This window comes from Vidua chalybeata, chromosome 5 (assembly GCF_026979565.1).
Source record: "Vidua chalybeata isolate OUT-0048 chromosome 5, bVidCha1 merged haplotype, whole genome shotgun sequence".
Lineage (NCBI taxonomy): Eukaryota > Metazoa > Chordata > Aves > Passeriformes > Viduidae > Vidua > Vidua chalybeata.
The window spans coordinates 20,459,224-20,479,824 of NC_071534.1; the positions used below are offsets into that span (position 1 = coordinate 20,459,224).

At 46.2% G+C, this 20,601-nt stretch overlaps 1 protein-coding gene across 2 annotated transcripts in view; it reads right to left on the minus strand.

Annotated features, from left to right (window-relative positions):
- Window positions 1-329: 329 nt before the first annotated feature.
- The window catches only part of CYTH4 (cytohesin 4), a 33,600-nt gene continuing 13,328 nt past the window's right edge, over window positions 330-20,601 (minus strand). Inside the window, exons 1-13 of one of the 2 annotated variants that reach the window (XM_053942444.1) lie at window positions 17,866-17,944; window positions 12,486-12,568; window positions 9,405-9,499; window positions 9,089-9,155; window positions 6,711-6,829; window positions 6,266-6,346; window positions 5,496-5,608; window positions 4,790-4,938; window positions 3,681-3,792; window positions 3,188-3,264; window positions 2,766-2,837; window positions 1,748-1,902; window positions 330-1,415 (exon numbers count right to left, since the gene is read on the minus strand). In XM_053942444.1, the coding sequence (XP_053798419.1) occupies window positions 1,343-1,415; window positions 1,748-1,902; window positions 2,766-2,837; window positions 3,188-3,264; window positions 3,681-3,792; window positions 4,790-4,938; window positions 5,496-5,608; window positions 6,266-6,346; window positions 6,711-6,829; window positions 9,089-9,155; window positions 9,405-9,499; window positions 12,486-12,568; window positions 17,866-17,884 (1,215 nt within the window). In that variant the 5' untranslated portion in view covers window positions 17,885-17,944 and the 3' untranslated portion in view covers window positions 330-1,342. Of the gene's footprint in view, window positions 1,416-1,747; window positions 1,903-2,765; window positions 2,838-3,187; window positions 3,265-3,680; window positions 3,793-4,789; window positions 4,939-5,495; window positions 5,609-6,265; window positions 6,347-6,710; window positions 6,830-9,088; window positions 9,156-9,404; window positions 9,500-12,485; window positions 12,569-17,865; window positions 17,945-20,601 lie in introns of those variants that run through there. The other variant, XM_053942443.1, reaches the window with a different exon arrangement.

Consider the following 20,601-nt stretch of genomic DNA (forward strand, 5'->3'; position numbering starts at 1 on the left):
ATGAGCAGAAGAAAACCTTCACCCTGCTTCTCCAGGGTGAGCACGTGTTTCAACTCTGAGATGCTCCCTGCCTCTTGAAATTAATTCAACATTCCTGTGGCTTGGGCGAAAAGAACCGGAATGAATAATCGGGCTGTGCTGGCCTTGCTGCAGATTGCCTGGTAGATACAGCCCTCTGCAGGAAGGAAAAAGCCAAGAGACTGCAGCAGTGCTCAGGCTGCTCTGCTGGGCACAGGAACATGATACTTTTATATCACATCCTCTGACTTTATCATGAAAATGATCACATTACCCTCAGTTTTGGGCTTGTTTTAAGCACTTTAATTTCTCTCTTTACACAAGAGACAAAAACCCCCAGACTCCAGATGATACCATTGTATGAAGATGGGAATCAATGTCTCTCTGTGTGTGAGTTTGCTAGCAGAGAGATATATGTACCTCCATTTTCTCATGCCATCGGACTGCAAAACTTTCAGATACAAAACCCAGGCCTCTGGTTCAAGGAACCAACCTTTGTCAGGGGGCCATCAGCCAGGAGGAGAGCTAGAGTTTGGGTTTCTTCCCTAAGGAAATTTGTGGTGGTCCCTGAGTCTCAAAAAGGAGAGACAAAACACCCAGAGCTGCTTTCCTGGTCCCACAGCATCTGTGTGCTCACTTAGCCCTTATGTTGAATAGGGATTCAATTATCTTTAACTTTTTAACATTTATGACACAGTTACAGAGTGGGGACTTCCCAAGATTACAGCCCTCACTACAGGCTTTAGGAAGGGGGAGAGAGGGATTTCTTCTGAACTGAGGGCTTCTTATCTTACTTTGACCTCTGTTTTCACAGCGAGTTTCTAAATATCAGTGGTCTCCACCCCACAACCACTAGAAGAGAAACCACTGGGGCCTTTCTGCTCTGCAAACAACTGGACCATGCTCAGCTGCTCCATGAAAATCTACATGGTCCATCACAGAAAAATACCCTGGCTTGGTGTGACAACAGGAGGGGCTGGATACACTGTGCAGACATTCTTTTCTCCTCTCAGATCCTGTCCCACATGTCTGGGGCTACATGGGAGAACCCAAAGGCCAGTTGCTGTTGAGCCTTTATGTTCAAACTGTGGGCAACCCCCTGCCCACAGTTCCGACAATCCTCAGTGAATCGCACCCTGCGCCTCTGCCTTCAGTTTGGAAGGGGAAGAAGCAAAGAGGGCAAGCTGTCCTGTCAGTCATCTGCCTGCCAAGTGAGAGGCAGATGGAACCAAAGCTCCCACATTTCTTCCCTGGAAGAGCCCAGTGTGAGAGGGAAGCTGTCCAATAACCTACACCTTTCTGATGCCGGTGACCAGGTCATGGTTCAGTTTTTGCTGGCAATCTTTTTCTTACGGGCAGAGACCAGATCATAGAAAGGATCCTGTGTGATGCTGGTCCTGGAAATTAGAGGAAATGGAAGCAAAAGTAAGACATTTAATGATGGAGAGCACCACAGACAACCTAACTGAACTTGAACAGAGACACCAGTTATTAAAATGTAGGACTGGAGATCTGCAGATTTACAGCAGAGAATTTCGCTGTGATGGCTAGAGATTCTCCAGAAGGGACCTGGAAACTCTTTAAAGTCAACAAGTACCATAGTTGTTATATTGCAAACATTACTTTCCACCCCCCTTTTCAAGCTCTGATAAAAGACAACCAAATAAACTTTGTGATCAATTGTCCCTAGGGCTGAAAAAAGGCAACTCAAGCCTCAAGTTCTCCTCACCGTATTGCCTCAATCCACTCATCACGCTCTGCTGGAGTGGCTGCTGAGATCTTGTAGGACTGATGCTTGCCTTCAACCACCTTCCCATCCCCATCTGTTTTGCAGGCTTTGATCTTCTGCCCTTTGCAGTTGGGATTGAAGAGTTCAAAGCAGTTCTGTCCGAAAGGAAACAAAATGAGGCAGTAGGATTAGACAGGGGACCAAGAAGACTGCTGCCTTCAACCATGGGTAACAGGCTCAGAGAGCTTCCAACGGGCAAACAGCAACAGACCCAAACAGCAACAGACCCAACAGACCCAAAATGCAACAGACCCTATCTTTCCCCACCCCAAAAATTTCCCTGTGAGTTAGATAACCTTCCTTCCTACGTAAATACACTCCTCCTGTGAACAAATGGACACTAAAACAGGCTTTATGGAGAGATGGAGAATCAACACTTATCAAAACACACCTTCTAGGATCTGTCACTCCACTCATGAAAATCCCTCCCCTTCTTAAGTAGAGGTAACATCCTCTCTTCTGCCTGCCACCACACAAATAGAAGGCACTTTTCCCAGAGCCATGACACATTGAAAAGTGGGTATCCACAAAAGACACACAGAAGAAATGAGTCACTTCTTGGGCAAGTTCCCTAACACCAACACTTCTGTTTGGTCTACATGTGCTGTAACTCATTATGGAGAGTCCCAAGGAGAGAAATTAAACCCACATCTCCTGGTGCAAAATAAGTAGGAAGACAGCTGTGTGCATTCATCTCTGGCCCCCTACACACACGTACACACGTGAAAACATACAATACAGTCAGCCAAAGGACAGCTCTCTACTCACATCAAAAACATAAATTAAAAACACAGCCATGTCTAGATGGGGCAAGGCAGTTTGCAACGGCACCTTCCCTCTGAGAAGCAAGTAGAGTAGAAGCAATTTGTGTAGGGTAGGAGGAATTTGTGTGCATCTTCTCTTCCCTCCAACCATCTGAAAGCCTGTGTTGGCACAGTGCCAATCAATGGACACTTACTGGCTTTTTGGGATCATTCACCTTCTGGACTGATAGATTCTCCAAGGGGATAATGCCCAGAGGTTCTTTGTCCTGAAGGCAAGGAAACATGAATTAACACCAACATGCTCCCCCAGTCTATGCCACTGTTTAGAACCTCTCTGATTTCCCCTGTGTGGGCCTTTGTGGGAGTGACAAGGGCAGAGTAATGCCTCGGGAGACCCCTTCTATTGAAACACAAGAGGAGACCACAGCTGCAGTGTCCAGCCTCTCTCCTCCTCCAGACAGGAGGTGAGGAAACAGCACGGGAGAGAGTGGAGGTGTGAGACCAGTCTGGGACCACAGGGTAAAAGGGGGAGACTTGCCTCCTACCCTCTGCTCCTCCCTGGCCCCTCAGAGGCTCATAACCACCCAGGACAGTTTCCCATGAGTTAAGCCCTTACCGTGGTATATTCAAAGTAATACAGGCAGTTATCAGTCAGAATGAACCAACGGCGTTTCCAGGTTTTCACACGTCCTCCTATAGGCAGTGAGGTTCAGAAGCCATTAGTCACACATTCTTCTGTCCTTCCCCCAAGCTCCAGACATGCACACGCAGTCACACCCTCCCAGCTCTCCCTGTAGGTGAGCCCCAAGCTTGAGACATCATGGTACCACCGTGATGCTGTGTGATAGACACACACACACAGAGCCAATTTTGCTCTGATGGGTCTGGGAATGGGGAGGGTTTTTGAGTCCCTTTTTGAGCAAACAGAGCCTGCAGGAGCTGGGACAAAGGAGCAGGCAGCTGGTTTCAACAGCAGGTGTCAGCCTCAGCCCACCGCAGCAGACGGGAGTGAAGGACAGTGGAGATGACAGTAGGTTCCTGGGGCAAATTTATGGTGGGAGGCAGGCAAACAGGGAGGTCAGAGGAGCTAGGGGAGTCCTTCCCCTTACCTAGTTTCAGCAGCCAGCCTTCACGGTTAGGGTTGAAGAAAGTGTGAGTGAGGTCATTGCCATCGTCCTCTGGTATGGAGAACGGCTCGTTCTTTATGCTCTCAAACAGATTCTACCCCAGAGCATTGGTGGGGAAGGAGAGAGAGAGAAAAAGAGAAAGACTGATTTCTGACAAAGCTTGTACACAACTATCCTAGGTCCATCTGCTCCATCACTCTGTTTTTACAAGGCAAGCTGGGTGAAGGGCAGGAGAGCACATGATGAGCACTGGGGGTAAAATAGTCCCCAGTCCGCACCTCACAGGGTCTCCAGGGGGGTCACCAGCTCTTTTCTCCATCTTGTGCCATAAAAAGAGACTCAGTTTGGAAAATCACAGCTATAAAATGGTGCTCCCATAGCAGGACAAGCTGCAGTGACCAAACCCAGCACGTGACAAGTGCTGCTGTGGGTAGTATTAAGGCACTAGGATGGGACTCAGCACGGCAGAGATGCAGCCCCATTTAGCACCTGGGCTGGTGGTGCCAAATGCTGCCGGGAAGTGAAATGCGGAGACCAGCACGTAGAGCTACATGGCCACAAGGAGGCACATTTCACAGAGCCAAAGCTTTGGTATTGAGGGGCACAAAGGGTGACATTTATAACAGCAAAGTGACAGGGAGGCAGGATACTGCTTTCAAAGGATACTGAAATGTTGCTCCCATCAATGTATCTGCCATCATTTATTACACAAACCCCAAGCCAAGGGAAAAAAAAACAAAAAAAACCAAAAAAACAAGACTACAGGCTCCTGCACCTTCCTTCAAATTGCCTGGAAGAAATGACACTCTGGAGAATGATCTAAAGTGTCTACCCTGAGGGGATGCTGCTCAGCAAACCCCAGGGGTGGGATGCAGGCAGCTCCTTTGACACAAGACAGAAGTTTTTCTGCCCAGGCTTGGGTGAAGGCAGACACATCTAAGAAGGCTGCCCACCTCTACTTTACCTCACAGGGCAGGTTCCATGCCTGCTGAGCCTTCAGGAAAATGCTAGCTCTAGCTTGGCTAATGGATGCATCCCCTGTCTCTGTTTCTCAATGGACCCAGGAGATGAGAGAATGGAATTCTTCTTACCTTTAGAAGCTCTTCTGGCAGGTCCCCTCCATTGTCAATGCCTCTGTTGATGGATACAAATCTTTCAAAGTGGGGTTTGTCTTTCACATTGGGGTTGTGCAGGCTGGTGTTAAGCATGATGATAGAGAAGGAGAGTAGATAACAGGTATCTAGCAATGAGAAAGAAAATCAGCATGGGTGGCACTTGTCTTAGAGGGCAGATCAATCCACACCACAGGTGGCTTGGTTTCTAGTCACTGAAGAAGACAGTCGTCCTCTTATTTGTAGGAGAAGAAGGGAGGTGTTGTTCCCTCTGCTAGGAGAAAGAGGGACACAGTTGATTTCCTATGAGGGAGGTGATTCCATGCCCTTAGGATAATGGGGCAAGCTGGGCAGATGCAGTCTAATAACAGCTCTGCCAGCAGGAAAGTTTCTGCAGACCTACATCTGTCAGTGCTACCCCTGCTGTGATGAGGTAATACCTCATAAGAGGCTGGGAGCCCTTCTCCAGTCTGGTGCCTAGCAGGAGGGCCTGGAGCACAGTAGCAAAAGGAGGACTGAAGATGCTCAGTTTATTGAATATCTTCACAGGAACTGGGCTGCCTTCTTTAGCTTAAGGGGAAACACTTCCTAGTGATGCTGTCTGTGCTTTGTGAATGGAAAAAGAAGGCTCCTCTCCCTAGCAAACAGCATAGCTCAGCTTTACAGGCCTTCTTCCCTCAACTACCTGTGGACTGGAACACTCCCGGGTTACACTTGCAGTACCAGTTGGCAAAGGCCTCCATCATCCGGTCAATCTTCTGCGCCTCCCCAGGCAGCCGGAAGCTCCAGAGGAACTGTCTGTCAGGAGCAGAGTGTCAGAGCATCACTCAGATGGGGTCTGAGGGACACTGATGCCCCCCCCCCAACCCATGCAACACCATTAAGATAAAATAAGTCATCCCATCACACTGGGGAGAAAACACAGGGCATGGAGCAGGAGCTCTGCTCCTCTCTAGAAATTGCCTGGATACATCAGCCTCAAATACCCTAAATGCAGGAAGGAGAACTAAGCCTCCCAGAAATCACAGCTCTGCGCCCCTAATAAGACCCCTGCAAGGCAGCAGAGGCCTCAGGAGAAAGAGTCCTGCCAGGAGGTGGCCCCTAATAAAACAAGGTGCCCTAAAACAGAGTCACTTTGTTACTGATATAACCGGCACTGAGGACAGACTTTTCTTGCTGCCAAAAATAACCTTTTCCATCCCCCCAGACACTGAAACCACAGTGACCCACTTTCCTGCACATGGGCAACCCAACCAAGGGGTCATGAAAGTGTTTCCCACCCCCCTGAAAAACTGTTGACTCCTCACAGAGTAAAAGCCCTGGAGCCAACACACACAGCAGGGCCTTGGGAAGCTCCCACTTCAGCCCAAGAAGGCTTCCTGACCTTCCTGGGTGGTGAGACCCAGTGGCTGAGCAGGTTCCAGCACTGTCCCTGCACCCGGCACGCTCACTCACCTCAGCGCCTGCACCAGGTTGAGGTTGGCAAATTGGTGACATGCCACAAAGGCCTGGAGGATCTGAATGTTTGTGGGGTCCCTGTGAGAGGATAGAGGGAAAAGGTCAGACCCTGCTCTGTCTGGATGTCCCTTGGTGTGACAACACGCACCTGGCTCCATCCCAGTCTCACTTCCCCTCTGACCGAGAAGAAGCCAAGGTGCATACTCCAGTCTGGGATGACTGATTCCATTGCAGGCAGGAGAAAAGGCAGCCCATACAGCCAGCCTTAGTCACACTCCAAAGACCCTCCCAGGGGTGTCCTGCCCACCCAGCCCACTGTAGTTGGAGATTTGTTCAGTCTTGGCACCTGGATGAGGTCTACCACAAGTCATCCAAAATGGTAGTTCAGAGGGGCCAAGCAGGACAGGGCCTCCAAGGGGTCTCCTCATCCTGGGCTGCTCACCTCCCACCCAGGTAATCCCCAATGGCTGTCTTGTTCAGGCCTTCACCCTTGTGGAGGAATCTGGCGATCTCCTGAAGGTCTGAAGACAATACCTGGTGCTCGATCAGGTACTGGATCCCCTGGGAAGGAGAAGCAGGAGAGGGAAGTACAACTGCTCTATGGTCTACTGAGAAAGTAGAATCCCAACACTCTGATGTCAGCCTTCCTTAGCTTTAGTGTACTTGCTCCTCTCTTACACCCCACTCCCTTCATGGGAGACCACAATCATGTTCTCATCTTTATTCAATCCCTCTTCATCCACTATGGGTTGTCCCATTTTCATATCATCCCTAGATTTGGCTAAATGTGTCACTGGGATGGAAACTCAAAATAAGGCAATGTAGATTTAAAGGAAAAGTCAAAATAATAAATTTTAATATTTTCAATCTAAATGTCTTACTGTTCTGTTCCTAAATGTTTTTTTTTTCCTAAATTAACTTAAAAGAAACATTGTTTGTTTAAAAGAAGGCATAATAAAAAAATGTACTCAGACAAAAATATAGGCTTGAGACAACTTGAAACAATTTTTTCCTAGATTTTTCTTCTATGCCACGGAACAGAGAAGTCTGCAATCTTTTCAGATCCATCCCTCCTAGACAATAAGAATGGAATACGCTTTTTAGGGAATATAGAGGTTGTGACTTGGGTTGTACAAAGAGTCAATATCCTATTTTAGAGAGAATTTCATGACTTTTAAAGCCAGAGAAGAAGTTGAGGCTTTTTTTCAAAAGATTCTTGACAATATCTAACAGTGCTGCAGTTCTCCAGACCACACTGCAATTCTCCTTGCAATATACAATAAAGGAATGAAAATGGTTTTAGATTCATCAAAATGTTCTACTTCAACAGAATTATTTCACTTTCTCTTGCAATATATATGAAACTATTTTTAAAATGCCCCAAAGAAAAAACAGCTTTAAACAAAGAAATTGAAATTTTTGTGAGATTTTTTTCCCCACTCTATTTTCCTTTCTTTTTCCCCAGATGGATTTTCAGTAAGATCAATTTAATTTTAAAAAGCATTGCAGTGATGAAGGGGCCCCATTTGCCAGAAGAAAATGTTTCTCCCCAAAGGTTTTTATCAGCTGGATTCCTAATGCCTCCTCTAGCCTCAGGAACTTCCCATGGGATCTTGGAGATAGGAACTCATTTGTAAGTATCAGCATTGCATGGATGGAGTGTAACTTTAGAAAGGAGGGGCAAAGAAATTTCCTTGCATTGCTGCACCTCCCACTCTGTGGCATGTAGCAAGAGGGAGGCAATAATCAGAGATCTGCATTATACAGGCACAGAATATATAACATTTTGACCAGTCTGATTGGCATTGGACTCCTAAAGCTAAACTGGTTTGGGGTTAGAAATAGTTTGGGCATTCCTGTAGAGCATGGCAGAGAGAGATGCCTCAGGGGCTTCAAACCAAGCTCAGACAGAGAGGCAAAATAAAACCAACTCCCACACATGCTGTAAGTACTGACATCGCTGCCCTGAGACAACTCTCACTGGCAGAGGGATGTCCAGGGGACTGGCAAGTGCTCCAGCTGGGGTGTGGACAGTGGGCAAGGCATCTTGATGCTCTCAGCAAGGCACAGAGGAGGCATGAAAAGCTGTTCTGCAGGGCAGCAGCCACCCGAGATGTTAGCTGTGATGGTGAGCTGATGATCACAGCTTGTGGTTTTCCTTGAAGAGCTCAAAAAATGCTCTGCCAGTGAGGAGGAAGGAAGAGGGAACTGTCTTTCTCACATCTTCTCTATTTAATTATGATGGTTTTAGAGCTTTCTGCAGAGGGCTGAAAGCTATGGAGTCTTGACACCACTGGTCAGAGCTCCAGAAAGTGGAAAAGCTATGTTTACTCCACAGTTCAATCACAACGGTTTCCAAGATGACAGAGGCATTCTGTACTTTTCTGTTCTGAATGAGCCAAAGAACACACTCTCAAAACTTCTCACCTTCTTCTTAGTTCATCCTCCTCTATCACATTATAGCAAGGTCCTAGCCTCTCACAGTCAAGAAGGGATGTGCTGAAGGAACTTTGGCTCTCATGGCACGCTGGCAGTGTTAAACCATCCTCCCTTTACTTCTCTTAGGTTTGGGTTGAATTGTATGGCGTGGCCTCTAAGCCCATGATGGGGGGAAGCAAGACATAAGCTTGATCATATCAGAAGAGCTCAGTCCGGGGGAGGGTGGAGGCTGCTCCCAACAGGGGTCTTTGTGAGGTAGGAACCCATCCCCACAGTCCCCTGCCACAGTTCCTTTGATATCAGTGGCTGCAACTGGAACAGCAGCCAGCAGAGGTTTTTCCTCCCAGCTTTATCCTCACAGGTGAAATGAACAAATCCTACCTTTTCAGGATCCATGTTGAATTTCTTCCGGCCCAGGGACAGAACTTTATCCCTCTGTGACAGCTTGCTGTAAACACAAAAAAGAAGGAAAAGTCATACTTAGAATAAAGGAACATGTAATTTCACTCACAAGGGGAGATATCACAAGGACAGGTGTCTGACTATCCAGGAATAATGAGAAATCTAAGAGGCTAGAAGGGCCTCATTTCCCTGCCCATTTCTCTGCCCTTGTTGTGAACCGAATCCCATCAGTGTTTTTGTTTTTTCAACTTAAAAAGGGAGACTTTGTAAGCACAGGAATACTCATTCCACTTGCCTGATCTGCTCTCCAGGATTAGTGTCTTGCTTCTCCTCTGCATGTTGGAAACACTCAATCTCTGCAAACACCTCAGCAATCTCCTCCTTCAGCTTCTGTAAAAGAAATATCAGGAAGATGAAGGCAATGGAGGGAAAAACAGCAGACACTCTCTAAGGAAGCATAAGAGTATGTCTAACTTCTTCCCTCAGTCATAGGAAAAGGACAGGTCAGGTGGTCATGACCAGCCAAGGATGCTTATGAAATGGGCACTGCTCCGGAATGACTCTGCTGGATTCCAGATGAAAACAACTGGAAAGAGAGACAGAAGGATGTTCTCATGCCTATTGTCAATCAAGACTGGAAAAATCAAGCTTAATCAGTGTGGTGAGTGTCAGAGAACTCACCCCACTGTTGATTCCAGTTCCTCAAAGAATGTCAGATGCAAGAATCCTTCCATTGTGCCCATTCCTTTTGAGCTTTTATTTTGCATAGCCCTGCTACAGATCCAGGAAAGGAGAAGTGGAACTGATAACTGTGAGATCAATATGAACCTGAAGTGGCTGTACTGTGAAACACAGAATTTTTAATGTACCTGTCATTTAAATACCATTGAGCAGATAACTCTCTTCAGTTAGAGAGAAAAAAAAGAGAGGAAGAGTAAAGGTACAGTAATTACTGCCAGATTTTAAAAAATCAATTGTGGAATTCACTTTCCTTTAGGCCCATAACAGACCGTGGCTGCCTTGGCTGGATATTCTGTGTTACCATGGAAATGAAGGTGTCTATAACTCCTTGTTTCCATCCTGCAGTCATGTTCCACCTTAAAGCCAAAGTGCATCACAGCTCTCTTTTAGGAATCACCCAAATTCTTCCCCATACCAACCAGAACAGGCAAGGGAAGAGGGTTATTTTATGACAGATCCTTTCTCATTAAGGAATGAGGATGTGGATGGAACACATAATCAGATAGAGAAACTGAATTTCTGCAATATTCCATAACTTAAAAGAGCTTCTGGGTTTCAGTTTTGCTCTGGCCACCTTCTATTGTGCTTCATTGGTCCCCAGAGCTGTGAGCGTTCCTTACTAAGTTTTAGGTGTTGCACAAATGTAACAGAACCATGATCTCAGCTCATGACTTTCAAATGATTATCAATTTTATTATTCTATTCACTGCTGTCTTTTGCCAGTGTTACCGGTAAGCCAAGACTCATCCTCTTTTCTCTTCCCCTCCCCTTCCCCCAGATATGCCTCTAAGTCTTTGTGCTTAAGGGTACTGATAGATACCTTTTGAAAAAAAATCCCCTGGGGAAAATGTCTCTTGTTCTATGTCACTCTTTTCACCCAAACTCACTCTGCTCCACTGGACATTGCGTACTCCATTGCTTAATGGCTTTGGGTTTTAAAGCATACATTTGTGCAGTCTAGCAACCTTTCTCTGTCAATAGTGGGCAAAAAATGTAGTATTCCTGTTCAAGCATCCTGCTCTTACAGTGCCCATCGCCTGTTCTGAAAACTGAAGAGAGACAAACACACACAAGCAAATCCCAGGCATGTACATTCATAATCTGTTTTGCAAGGGGGGACAAGAGACCATTCTGGTTTGCAGCAGAGAGAGGAGGTCTGGACGCCTCTCAGAGTCTGTGGTGTCTCTGTGTGTCGGGATGACCCCAAGATTATAAAAGTCCTTGTTTCCCAGCCCGTGCAGCCAAAGGAGGAGTCTGAAATGCATAGGATCAGCTTCTCAAGGTTGTTTATGTTTCCTTACCTATAACATTCTTTCTCTGACCTGCTGAGGTCTCTCTAGCAGGTTGGCCATGGCATTCTGCGTGTTGCCTCAGAGGTGTTTACATTTTATACTAGAAATTTCGTGTACTATATTTACAATATTGTGCCAATACCTATTATCTATGTTAGACAGTGTGTCTCTATCTTAAACCAATAGAAAAGTGTCACCATCACATCAAGACATGGAGGACAAGAAGAAGAAGAAGGCTAGGACACGCCCAAATCCCTCTACCTTGTACCCCTGAATCACATTCTAAAAACCCCAAAATTCTACTTTTTCACCCTGTGTCAATTCAGCTACTACACTACTCAAACCCTTGTGGCTTGTAATTCCTCATGTAAAGTTGGCAACTTTTCCCACGGGCTAAAATCGAAGCTACAGATGTTTTTGACTTCATGCCAAGGTCTCCGAGCCCCCTGCCAGGGTCTCGAGACAGCCAGGGCAGCCAGAGGGATGTCCTGGACTCCGACAGAAGCCTAAGAAGTAACATGTAGTTTGACTTAATCCCTTATTCCATGCCAGGAAATATTGCAGCTATTCCCTAGGCATCTAGACAGCTTGATGTTGTGGAAAAATCAGTCCAAATCCAATGATTCAGTGTTATAAGCTCTCTCAAATAAGAAACCACATTTCATGGTGGAGGCACAACGGAATAGAAAGGGCACAGCACCATGCAGGACTGTGATGAAGACTTAGTGACTGATTTTGAATCTGTTACTTTCAGACATTTTAAGAGCTACTCGAGAAATAGTTCAGTCAGCTAAAAGAAAAGAAGGAAAGCAAGTTCCAGCCACAGAAACTTGTGTGGAAGGTCCTGCCATGAGACCTCTTTGAAGAGACAGGATCCTTCATGCAGGACTTGCTCGAGGTCCACAAAGCAAACAAAAGTTTGATAAATAGAGGGGGATGCTGCAGGTAACTAGGACTGATATTCCATTAGCAGGTAATCAGTAATTAAAAAGAATCATAAATGCTGAGCCAGATGCCTGCCAGTACGACTTAGTGAAGACATTTCTTTACTCCTAAATATACAACACCAGCTCATCATTGCTCATAATCTGACTAGCCTTTTTCAAATATCCCACTGGGGCAGCTGATGATTCCTGCAGCACAGAGTACCACAGGCTGGATGTACCCTGATGGCAAACAGGCCAGGGCAGCCTGAAGTTTAAAACTGAAGTTGGATCATGACTGAGAAAATGCCTCCTTTGCAAGAGCACTTCGGCATGGCCTGGACTGTTATGTGAAAGTGCTCCTTAGTGAAGACAGATTTCAGAAGGCTAGGCAGGCACAAGGGACAGGATGGTCCTTACCTTAATGTCATCCAAAAGCTCCTGTTTGTGCTTCCTGATTGTCTCTATTTCAGCCTCTTCAGCCCCACTCAAGCCAGTTGATTCTGAAAGAATAAAGATTCCTGTGAAAACTCTACTGGGGCCAACATATCATGGAAAAAGCTGCCCCAACCTCTCAGCACTTACCTTCTCCTGGGGTCATGCCACAGCAACTCTGATTTCTGTGTTTCAGCATCTGTGCTCCCTGCTGTTGCAACCACTGCACCCCACCTTTGCCTTGCAAATGGTTCTCAGCCCAGAGTGTGCAGCACAGACCATACTCCCTCTCCTTGCAGCCAGAGGTTCTGCACAGCCCTCTCAGCTGACCCTGCAGACACCCACTACTTATTCAGCCAATTCTGCTCACCCTGAGCACGGTGAAGAGGTCTCACTAAATGCACTCTGGTCGTTGTTTTGTTAGTCATCTTTAGGTACTGAAAATCGATGACCTAATTACTTCATCTGCATCCAAACCTCACAAGAAAACCACTAGCTGCATGAGTTGATCTGCCATAGCTAGAGTCAGAAATGGCTTAAGAGAGAAAATCAAGGTTTTCAAGTAGGAGGACAGGATCTAGAGGATCTGTGAACAGCAGAAAATGCAGAAATACGAGTAGGCTTCCTTGTAATGTACAGGAACTTAAACAAACAGCAGCAAAGCCAAGGCAACCACAATATGATTCATAAAAGACCTAAAAGAAATGGGGTAACAGTGCTGATGCTAAATATAATCCAGGTGAACGACAGCCTCTTCTGCAAGGAGAATGAGAAGGCTGAGAGCACTGGAGATCACTGGTGAACTTGCAGACAGGGTCCTTGCTGTACCTAAATGCTGCAAGATAAAGCTTCCCCAGGAAGCCAGGTCAAGTCACTGGATGCTCTGCTCCACTGTTTTATAAGACAAAAACCCCTGGGCCTCCAGTCTTCCCAGAAAAAGGGGAAGTAACACCAGCTGCATTGGAAATTCTCTTAGTGTGGATCTCACATGCAAAACAACTGCTACAAATGTGAGTGGAAGAAAAAAAGGGAAGGAAGCAGCCACAATAGACAGAAGGAAAAGCGACAAGAGCAATGATCTTAGTATGCTTCTTTCCTGTCATGGCCACAACAGCTCAGAAAGATCCACCTTCCCCAGTCCTAATCTTTCCCCCATCCTCCTGGCTGGTTGGGTTTCCATGTGCTAAGTATGTTCCTGTTACTTTTCTCAGGCTTCAGCCTCTCTCTTGCCACTCTTCCTGATGGTTTCAAGCATCGCATTCCCTGGGGAGAGGCTGCTGAGTCTGTGGGAGTAAAGCACTGGACGAGGAGCCAGCATGAAGCCAGGCTGGGAAGGACCCATGTGCCCTCCCAGCCCTGCAAGCAGCCCTTGTGAAGAGCAGCAAGAAGCTGTCTGATTGATGAAGCCAGTCCAGAGAGAAGGAAAAAGGCATCCAAAAGCTTACAACAGCCAAATCTGTAGGTGAGGGGAAAACCAAAGCAGTCCAGAAGGTTAGCAAAAAAAAAAAAAAACCAAACAAATGAAAAGAAACCACAAAGAAAAACAACCAAAAACATGCAGTAGCTCTGGTACTTGTAAGGTGGCTTGCTGACTTCCCTTTGAATGTCAGCCCTGTGCCTCTGAGCAGTGACCAGGCCCTTCAGCTTAATTTATGTATCCTGCAGTTGTGGTGTCTGCAGGAGCTCAGCCGGCCTTTCAGTCTCTCCAGCTGTATCTCTCTCCCTCCTGTCGGGGCTCGTAATTGAGGAATCACTGGGGTGACTCCTTGACAAATTACAACAAAGACATTTTGCCCTGTGTTCTTTCCACAAAAGCACCATAGAAGGACAGCCCTGAGGAACCTTGCCTTCCCTGCCCCATCAGCAAACTCTTTGGTGTGGCTGGTTGCTTTGCTTCAGTTGTTCTGCGTCTACTAAAGCATCTCAAAGAGTCATGAGGCTCCCAGAGGACGCCCTCTCACCCACACGACCCCCAGCAAGGCTGTAATTAACACAGTCCCCTTTCCTCCTGAACATCTGAAAAGCCCAACTCCCACCTGCCGAGTTGGTCAGAATGAGAAAAGTGTGGGAAGGACTCTGTATGTGGGGAGGGCAGGGGAGAAAAAGAAGGAGTCATAGAGAAGGGGAAGGAGTCAAGAGGTAAAAAAGTAGGAAAGGGTGACAGAGTTTGGAAAAAAATGGATGGATCAAACTTTTAGGGCAATTTAGACTGGGCTGCAGAGAGGGTCTTTGTCAGGATTCCTATACAGCTTAAGTCCTTGATTGCTTTAGAAAATGGCCCATGCCTTGTCAAAGACCTCAGTACCACCCCAGTTCTACTTCCCTCTAGGACTAGATCAGCACACAGATGAACCATAGCCCTGGTCAGGGTTCTCTGCACAGGGGGAAATTTCACCCTGATGAAGAACTCACCACAAAAACACCCGCAGGTTTCAAAAGGATGCTGTCAGCCCAACCAATACTGAAGTTTTCCAGTTCAGACAAAAAATGGCTAGTATCCTCTCCAGAGAGAATATTAGGTTGTTGCTTGGAATTTATTTTCAGAGAGCAAATGTTGAAAGGCAAGTGCATCAGCATCACATTTGTGGGTCATACACCTGCTCCTGAGGTTGTTTCCCCACTCTCAGGGCAGACCCACATAGAAAGACCTGCCAGTTCTTCACAAACTCACCAGGATTGTATTTTCAGCGCTGTTACTCAGGACACAGACTTCAATTCCAGTTGTGTGGCTTATGCCTTCAGCCTCCCCACCCAGAGGGCAAGTCAGAGTTGCGCAAACGTCTAGGTACTTGTGTGGCCAGCAGAGAGTTCTGCGTTCACTGGTTTCATCTCCCATTGCAAAGGGCTGTGCTGAACCACCCAGGTGTAAGGCTTTCAGTCCCATGGAAAATTATAGGAATAGGGAGATGGCTTTTGAAGCACAGAGGTAAGTGGGAAGTGACCACCCAGGAGAGCTGGAAGGATGAACTGCAGAAGCTGCAGGGGAAGGTTATGAAGAATGATGGTACCTGTGCCACCGCTGCAGACCCGTGTGTTACACACCCACGGTACCACAGCAAAGGCTCATCAGGCTCATTTACAAGGCAATGGAGGGCTTTGAGTATTGCTGCTAAACGGTTTGAGCACCTCCACCCACGGCAGCACAAAAGCAAAGCAGCCTGATGGGCAGCTTCTGCCTGAAGGAAGCTCTCTGGCAGAAAAATTTCACCTGAAATTCCTTTTTTTTTTTTTTATATGGCTGCTGTGTCATCTCCAGTAAAGAGCACCACCTCCATAGAGAGGTACCAGTCTAGTAGCAGGGAGATGACAGAGCCTTCCAGTCCTCAATTCCCTCCAGCCATGTGTGTCTCCCTCCTGCAGCATTCCACAGTTCTCTGCCAGCTTGTGTCAGAAGAAATTCAACATAAGCCCCAACATGTTTAATTTGCACATTTCAGCTATGGGGGGAAAGCTGGGAAGAAGAATTTATGTCCTCTACTGGTCCCCTTATCTCATGTGACACCTGACATCCATCCTTCAGGATAGCTTTCCATGACTTTTGTCTACAGCTCTTACCCCACACATCCCAGCACAGGGCACCACAGTACCAGTCTGCTCTCCTGTGTGTCACACATCCAGCTCAAGGGCTTGGCACACCACCTCTGTGCCCTCACTCAGACAATCCTGAGAGGGTTCTGAAGGAAGCTGGAAGAGGACACACACTGCAGGGAGAACCAGCCTCCCTGGGATCAGACAAACAGATCAGGACCATCATGTCTCCAGGTAGGAGTGGCCCCAGAGGAAGATGCGCATACACCTCTGACCTTCCAGGACAACCATGCCACAACTGAGCAATTCCAAATGCATTCAGTACTCTAAAGCTCACTGGAAAACTGTTTCTGGTGGCAGCCTTGGCTCCCAAGGGAGTTCAGCATCAAACAAACCCACTTTCTCACCTAGCTGTGGAATGACAGGATGAGCAAAAACATCAGTCAGAGCCAGCACATCTCTCCAGGTATTGCCTGTCTCCAGGCTCTGCCTCTACCCAGAACTGAGCAAACCCCCACGGTGCCTGAATAGGATCTCATTGTGCTACTGCAGTGTGTATACCTTCTTGAAAGTATGCTTGCTTGAATGTGTAACTTTCAAGACATAATTAATGCAGTAACACATAACTTGAGTGAATGACTGTGTTAGATCTTCAGTTAGGAGACCTCCAGTTTTTGTCAAAGGCACACCTCCAAAAAAGATAGCAAAATATGAGTTATCCCTCCTCCTGCCCAGTTTGTCCACAGTTGCTTTCAGGTACTGAGGGCTGCATGATCAGAAGAGAACCATTTTCACCAACATTCAATACCAGTCAGATGCTGGCAAGAATTCAGCTCCTACAGGTACCATCAATTTCCCTGGCAAGCAAGGCTGGTATGTGGTTTGAGCATGCCCTTTCCTTGGCTACACCTCAGAGCTAAAAAAGTGCACAATAGTTGTTGAAACTGGGCACTGCTTTTTGCTTTCACTCTGTGCTCCATATCCTATACACAAAAGCCTGAGGGGACAGAGTCAGAATGAGAAGAGACATTGCAAGGTGATCCTTTTTCTTCCACTCAGCTCTCCCTCTGACACACTCAGAGCTTCCTCAGCCAGAAGCTGGAAATGTTCAGTCTGGTGGCATTCCTTTCCTTGCTGAATCCCAACCACTTTACCCACCACCTGCCAAAGCAGGAAATAAAACCGAAGATCTCTCTCAGTTCCTCAGATGCGGTTTATTTCCCCTCACCCACATCTGCCCACTGAGACTGTTTCAGGACCAGGCAGGCCCACCTGTAGACCACTTGGAGCTTCTAGAACCCTAATACAGTTATTTACCTCTAACGTGGCCATAAGCAAGGGAGAACCCAGCACCAAAAGCCTTGCACAGGTATTACACTGGGATACCCAACTACATCAGAGGCTCTGCAAAGGCAAGCCAGCTCCTGGGATCTGTAGGGAAACACCACGGAGGAGCTTGCCAGAGTTGAATGAGAGCAGCCAAAGCCTACAATGCTCACCCCAGTGTCACATACACCGTTGACACCGAGGAGTCAGTTCCCAGCTCGGCCCAGCATCACTGGCCCAAGGAATCAGAGCAGTAACACTCTCAGCACAAAGGCCATTCAAACCAGTGGGGAAATTTCTCCCAATGGGAAAGGAGAGCAAGTAAAAAGAAACCCATGCCTAATGCTGAAAACTGACAAGCAACTAACTGTACCACCAGGGATCTTCCAGCACGTCATTCCTCCAGCCACAGCATCCACTCCAGCTGCTGGGATTTCATGGTGTGCTCTTCTCCATCAAACTGAGTGCAGAGCCCTCACCCCAAAAAAGACACACAGTGGTTGAGGCTTACCAGCAGGACAAAGGTCCATCCTGAAGAGCACGATATATTTTCAACACAGCCGGTGTTCCTCCTTATATTTGGTTCGTTCAGATGCTTCACAGAACTGAAACAACTTGGAGCCAGTGAACCAGACCGCAGCAGCTTTGGGGGGGCGGGTTTCCCTGTGACTCCTCCTTCCTCTCCTCATCCTCCCCCCAGTCACAATGTCACAAGCTTGTAGCAGTGAAGAAAACCGTTTACATATTTCCACGAGCCAAACGAGGCTCATTGCCTACTTTTAAATGCAAATTCACAAATGCATCTCCATCCCAGCAGATTTTTGGGAATTTTTATTTGAGGAGACTAAAATGAGTGGTGAGAGGCTTTTGCCTGAGATACTCAAAGGAGAGAGAGGGAAAAAGGAAGTTCTTGATTCAGAAAACCCATCTGACTGGGGAAGTGGTTTCATTTTAAAGGAAGATTCTTCCTGTGTAAATTCAGCTGCAGAGTGGGGTGGGGGCAGGGATGGGAATGAAGGCTCCAGAACTGGAGGAGGGTTGATGGAGGGCAAGGATAAAGTTGTCAGACTCTTCTGCCTCACTCAATGCTCAGTGTAACTTAAAGTCTTGCTCCTTTTTCCCCCCCAATAACAAAGTGTTTTTCATGTGAAACCTTGTAAGTAAGGATAGAGTGAATTAAGAAGAAATGCAGTCCTCTCTCAGATTTAGCAATATTCCTGATGGTGATAGACCTGGAATTAGCAGCCATTCAGGAACGGGAATGAAATCTTGAAATCAGAGGACAGAGCTGAACAAACACTCCTGAAAGGAGATACTGTCAATCGAAAATGAAATTGAAAAATCCAGAAAATTTAAAGTGGAGTGACTACAACTGAGATGAAATTGAGTGTAGGGAAATAGACCAAAACGTGCCAAAATTATTCCCTTTGAAATACCTAAAATAAAGGAAAAAAGGTTAAAAAAAGAGACAGAAGAGAAACAGAAAAAAAATGAAATATAAAAAAAACAACAACAACAAAAAATAAGAGCCAATGGGATGCCCTGAAGTGCAGGAACATGGACCAAAGTTTGCCCAATTGATCCTCATTGAAATTGCAAGATTTCATTCCCTTCCCTGAAAGGAAATTCTTCCTTTCGAGAAAGGGAATGAAATCTTGAAATCGGAGGACAGAGTTGAACAAATACTCCAGAAAGGAGATACTGTCAATCAAAAATTAAATTGAAAAATCCAGAAAATTTGAAATGGAGTGACTACAACCAATGGTACTGAGATGAAATTGAGTGTAGGGAAATGGAGCAAAACGTGCCAAACTTATTCCCTTTGAAATCCCTAAAATCAGGAAAGAAAGGTAAACAAAGACACAGAACAGAAATAGAAAAATTGAAATAAAAAAATTTTAAAAACCCCATGATAAGACGTGAAAACAAGAAAAGCCTGTGGGATGATCTGTCAATTTTGTCCTCTGATCTCAAGATTTGATTCCCTTTCCTGAAAGGGAAAGAACAGAGTGGAACAAACACTCCCAAAAGGAGATCTTGTCAATCAAAAAAAAATAAAATTAAAAATCCAGAAGAAATGAAATTGAATGATTACAACAGATCATACCAAGATGAAATAGACCAAAATTTTCCAAAATTATTCCCTGATTCAGTCCCTTGCTCTAGGGCCATTTACATCTAGCCTCAGAAAAAAAGAAACAGATTGCCCTCCTTTCCTCCCAGTGTCTTGTACTTGCTTTAAGCTGTGATTATGCTGAAAGTTCAGTGCTGTTTTTGGATGAACCTCCAGTGAAGAGTGGGAGATATCCCCAGCTTATACATGTCAAGTAGTGGCAGAAATCCAGAATGAATTTACACAGGCAGCTGTAGGCAGGGTCACAACCTGGGAGCCTTAGGAAGACTTGGTGGTATGCATTTAGGACTCACTTTCTACAGCCAGTTTAAGCATTTACTAAGAAGCAGTTAGAAACTTGGGAGTGAAAAAAGAGGAAGGGAGTGAGCTACATGAATGCAAACTTATTTCCAGCTGTTACACCCATGTCTTCACTCAGATCTTCATTACACAAAATGTCCACACCTAAAAGCTATCATAGGCCTGCACTTGGGTCACAAATTGTCAATATGCAAACTGAATTTCTGTCTTGAGATTCTGGGCTGCATAAGTGGAGAATTCACTGCTCCACAACCTAGGCCCGAGCCCCCAGTTTCTTCCCTGGAGCTGGTTCTGGTGTATAACCTCCAGTTCTTCCTTCCATCACTCTTTTCTACAAAAAAGTAGTTTCAGCAGTACTGCAGCTAACATCAAGACATGTCAACCTAAAGTACTCACTAGAAAGATGTGACCTTGTCACAGCATATGTCACAGGTGAGATGGCCACAATACACAGAGTAATACCATACAATTTCAGAAAACATCAACCCACACTGAGTAACATCAGCTCTCTTCAGAAGGCTGTAAACATCTGCCTTTCTTGTTCTTTAGCCCAACCTTTTATGCCCCTCATGTTCATGCACTGCACCTGTGTGCCCTCTGTTCCCTTTGGTGATTGGTCAGTGCACCCAGGCACCCCAAGTCTCATTGCTTTCAGTGCTGCTCACCTGCTTTTCACAGCTGTAGCCCATTAGGGATGAGGTTTGGTCATAGCCCCACTCCTAATCACCACAAACTGTGTGCCTACATGATCTTGCCTGCCACAAAGGTAGGAGACAGATACAGGCAGCTTGATCAGGGCTGCTCTTACACACC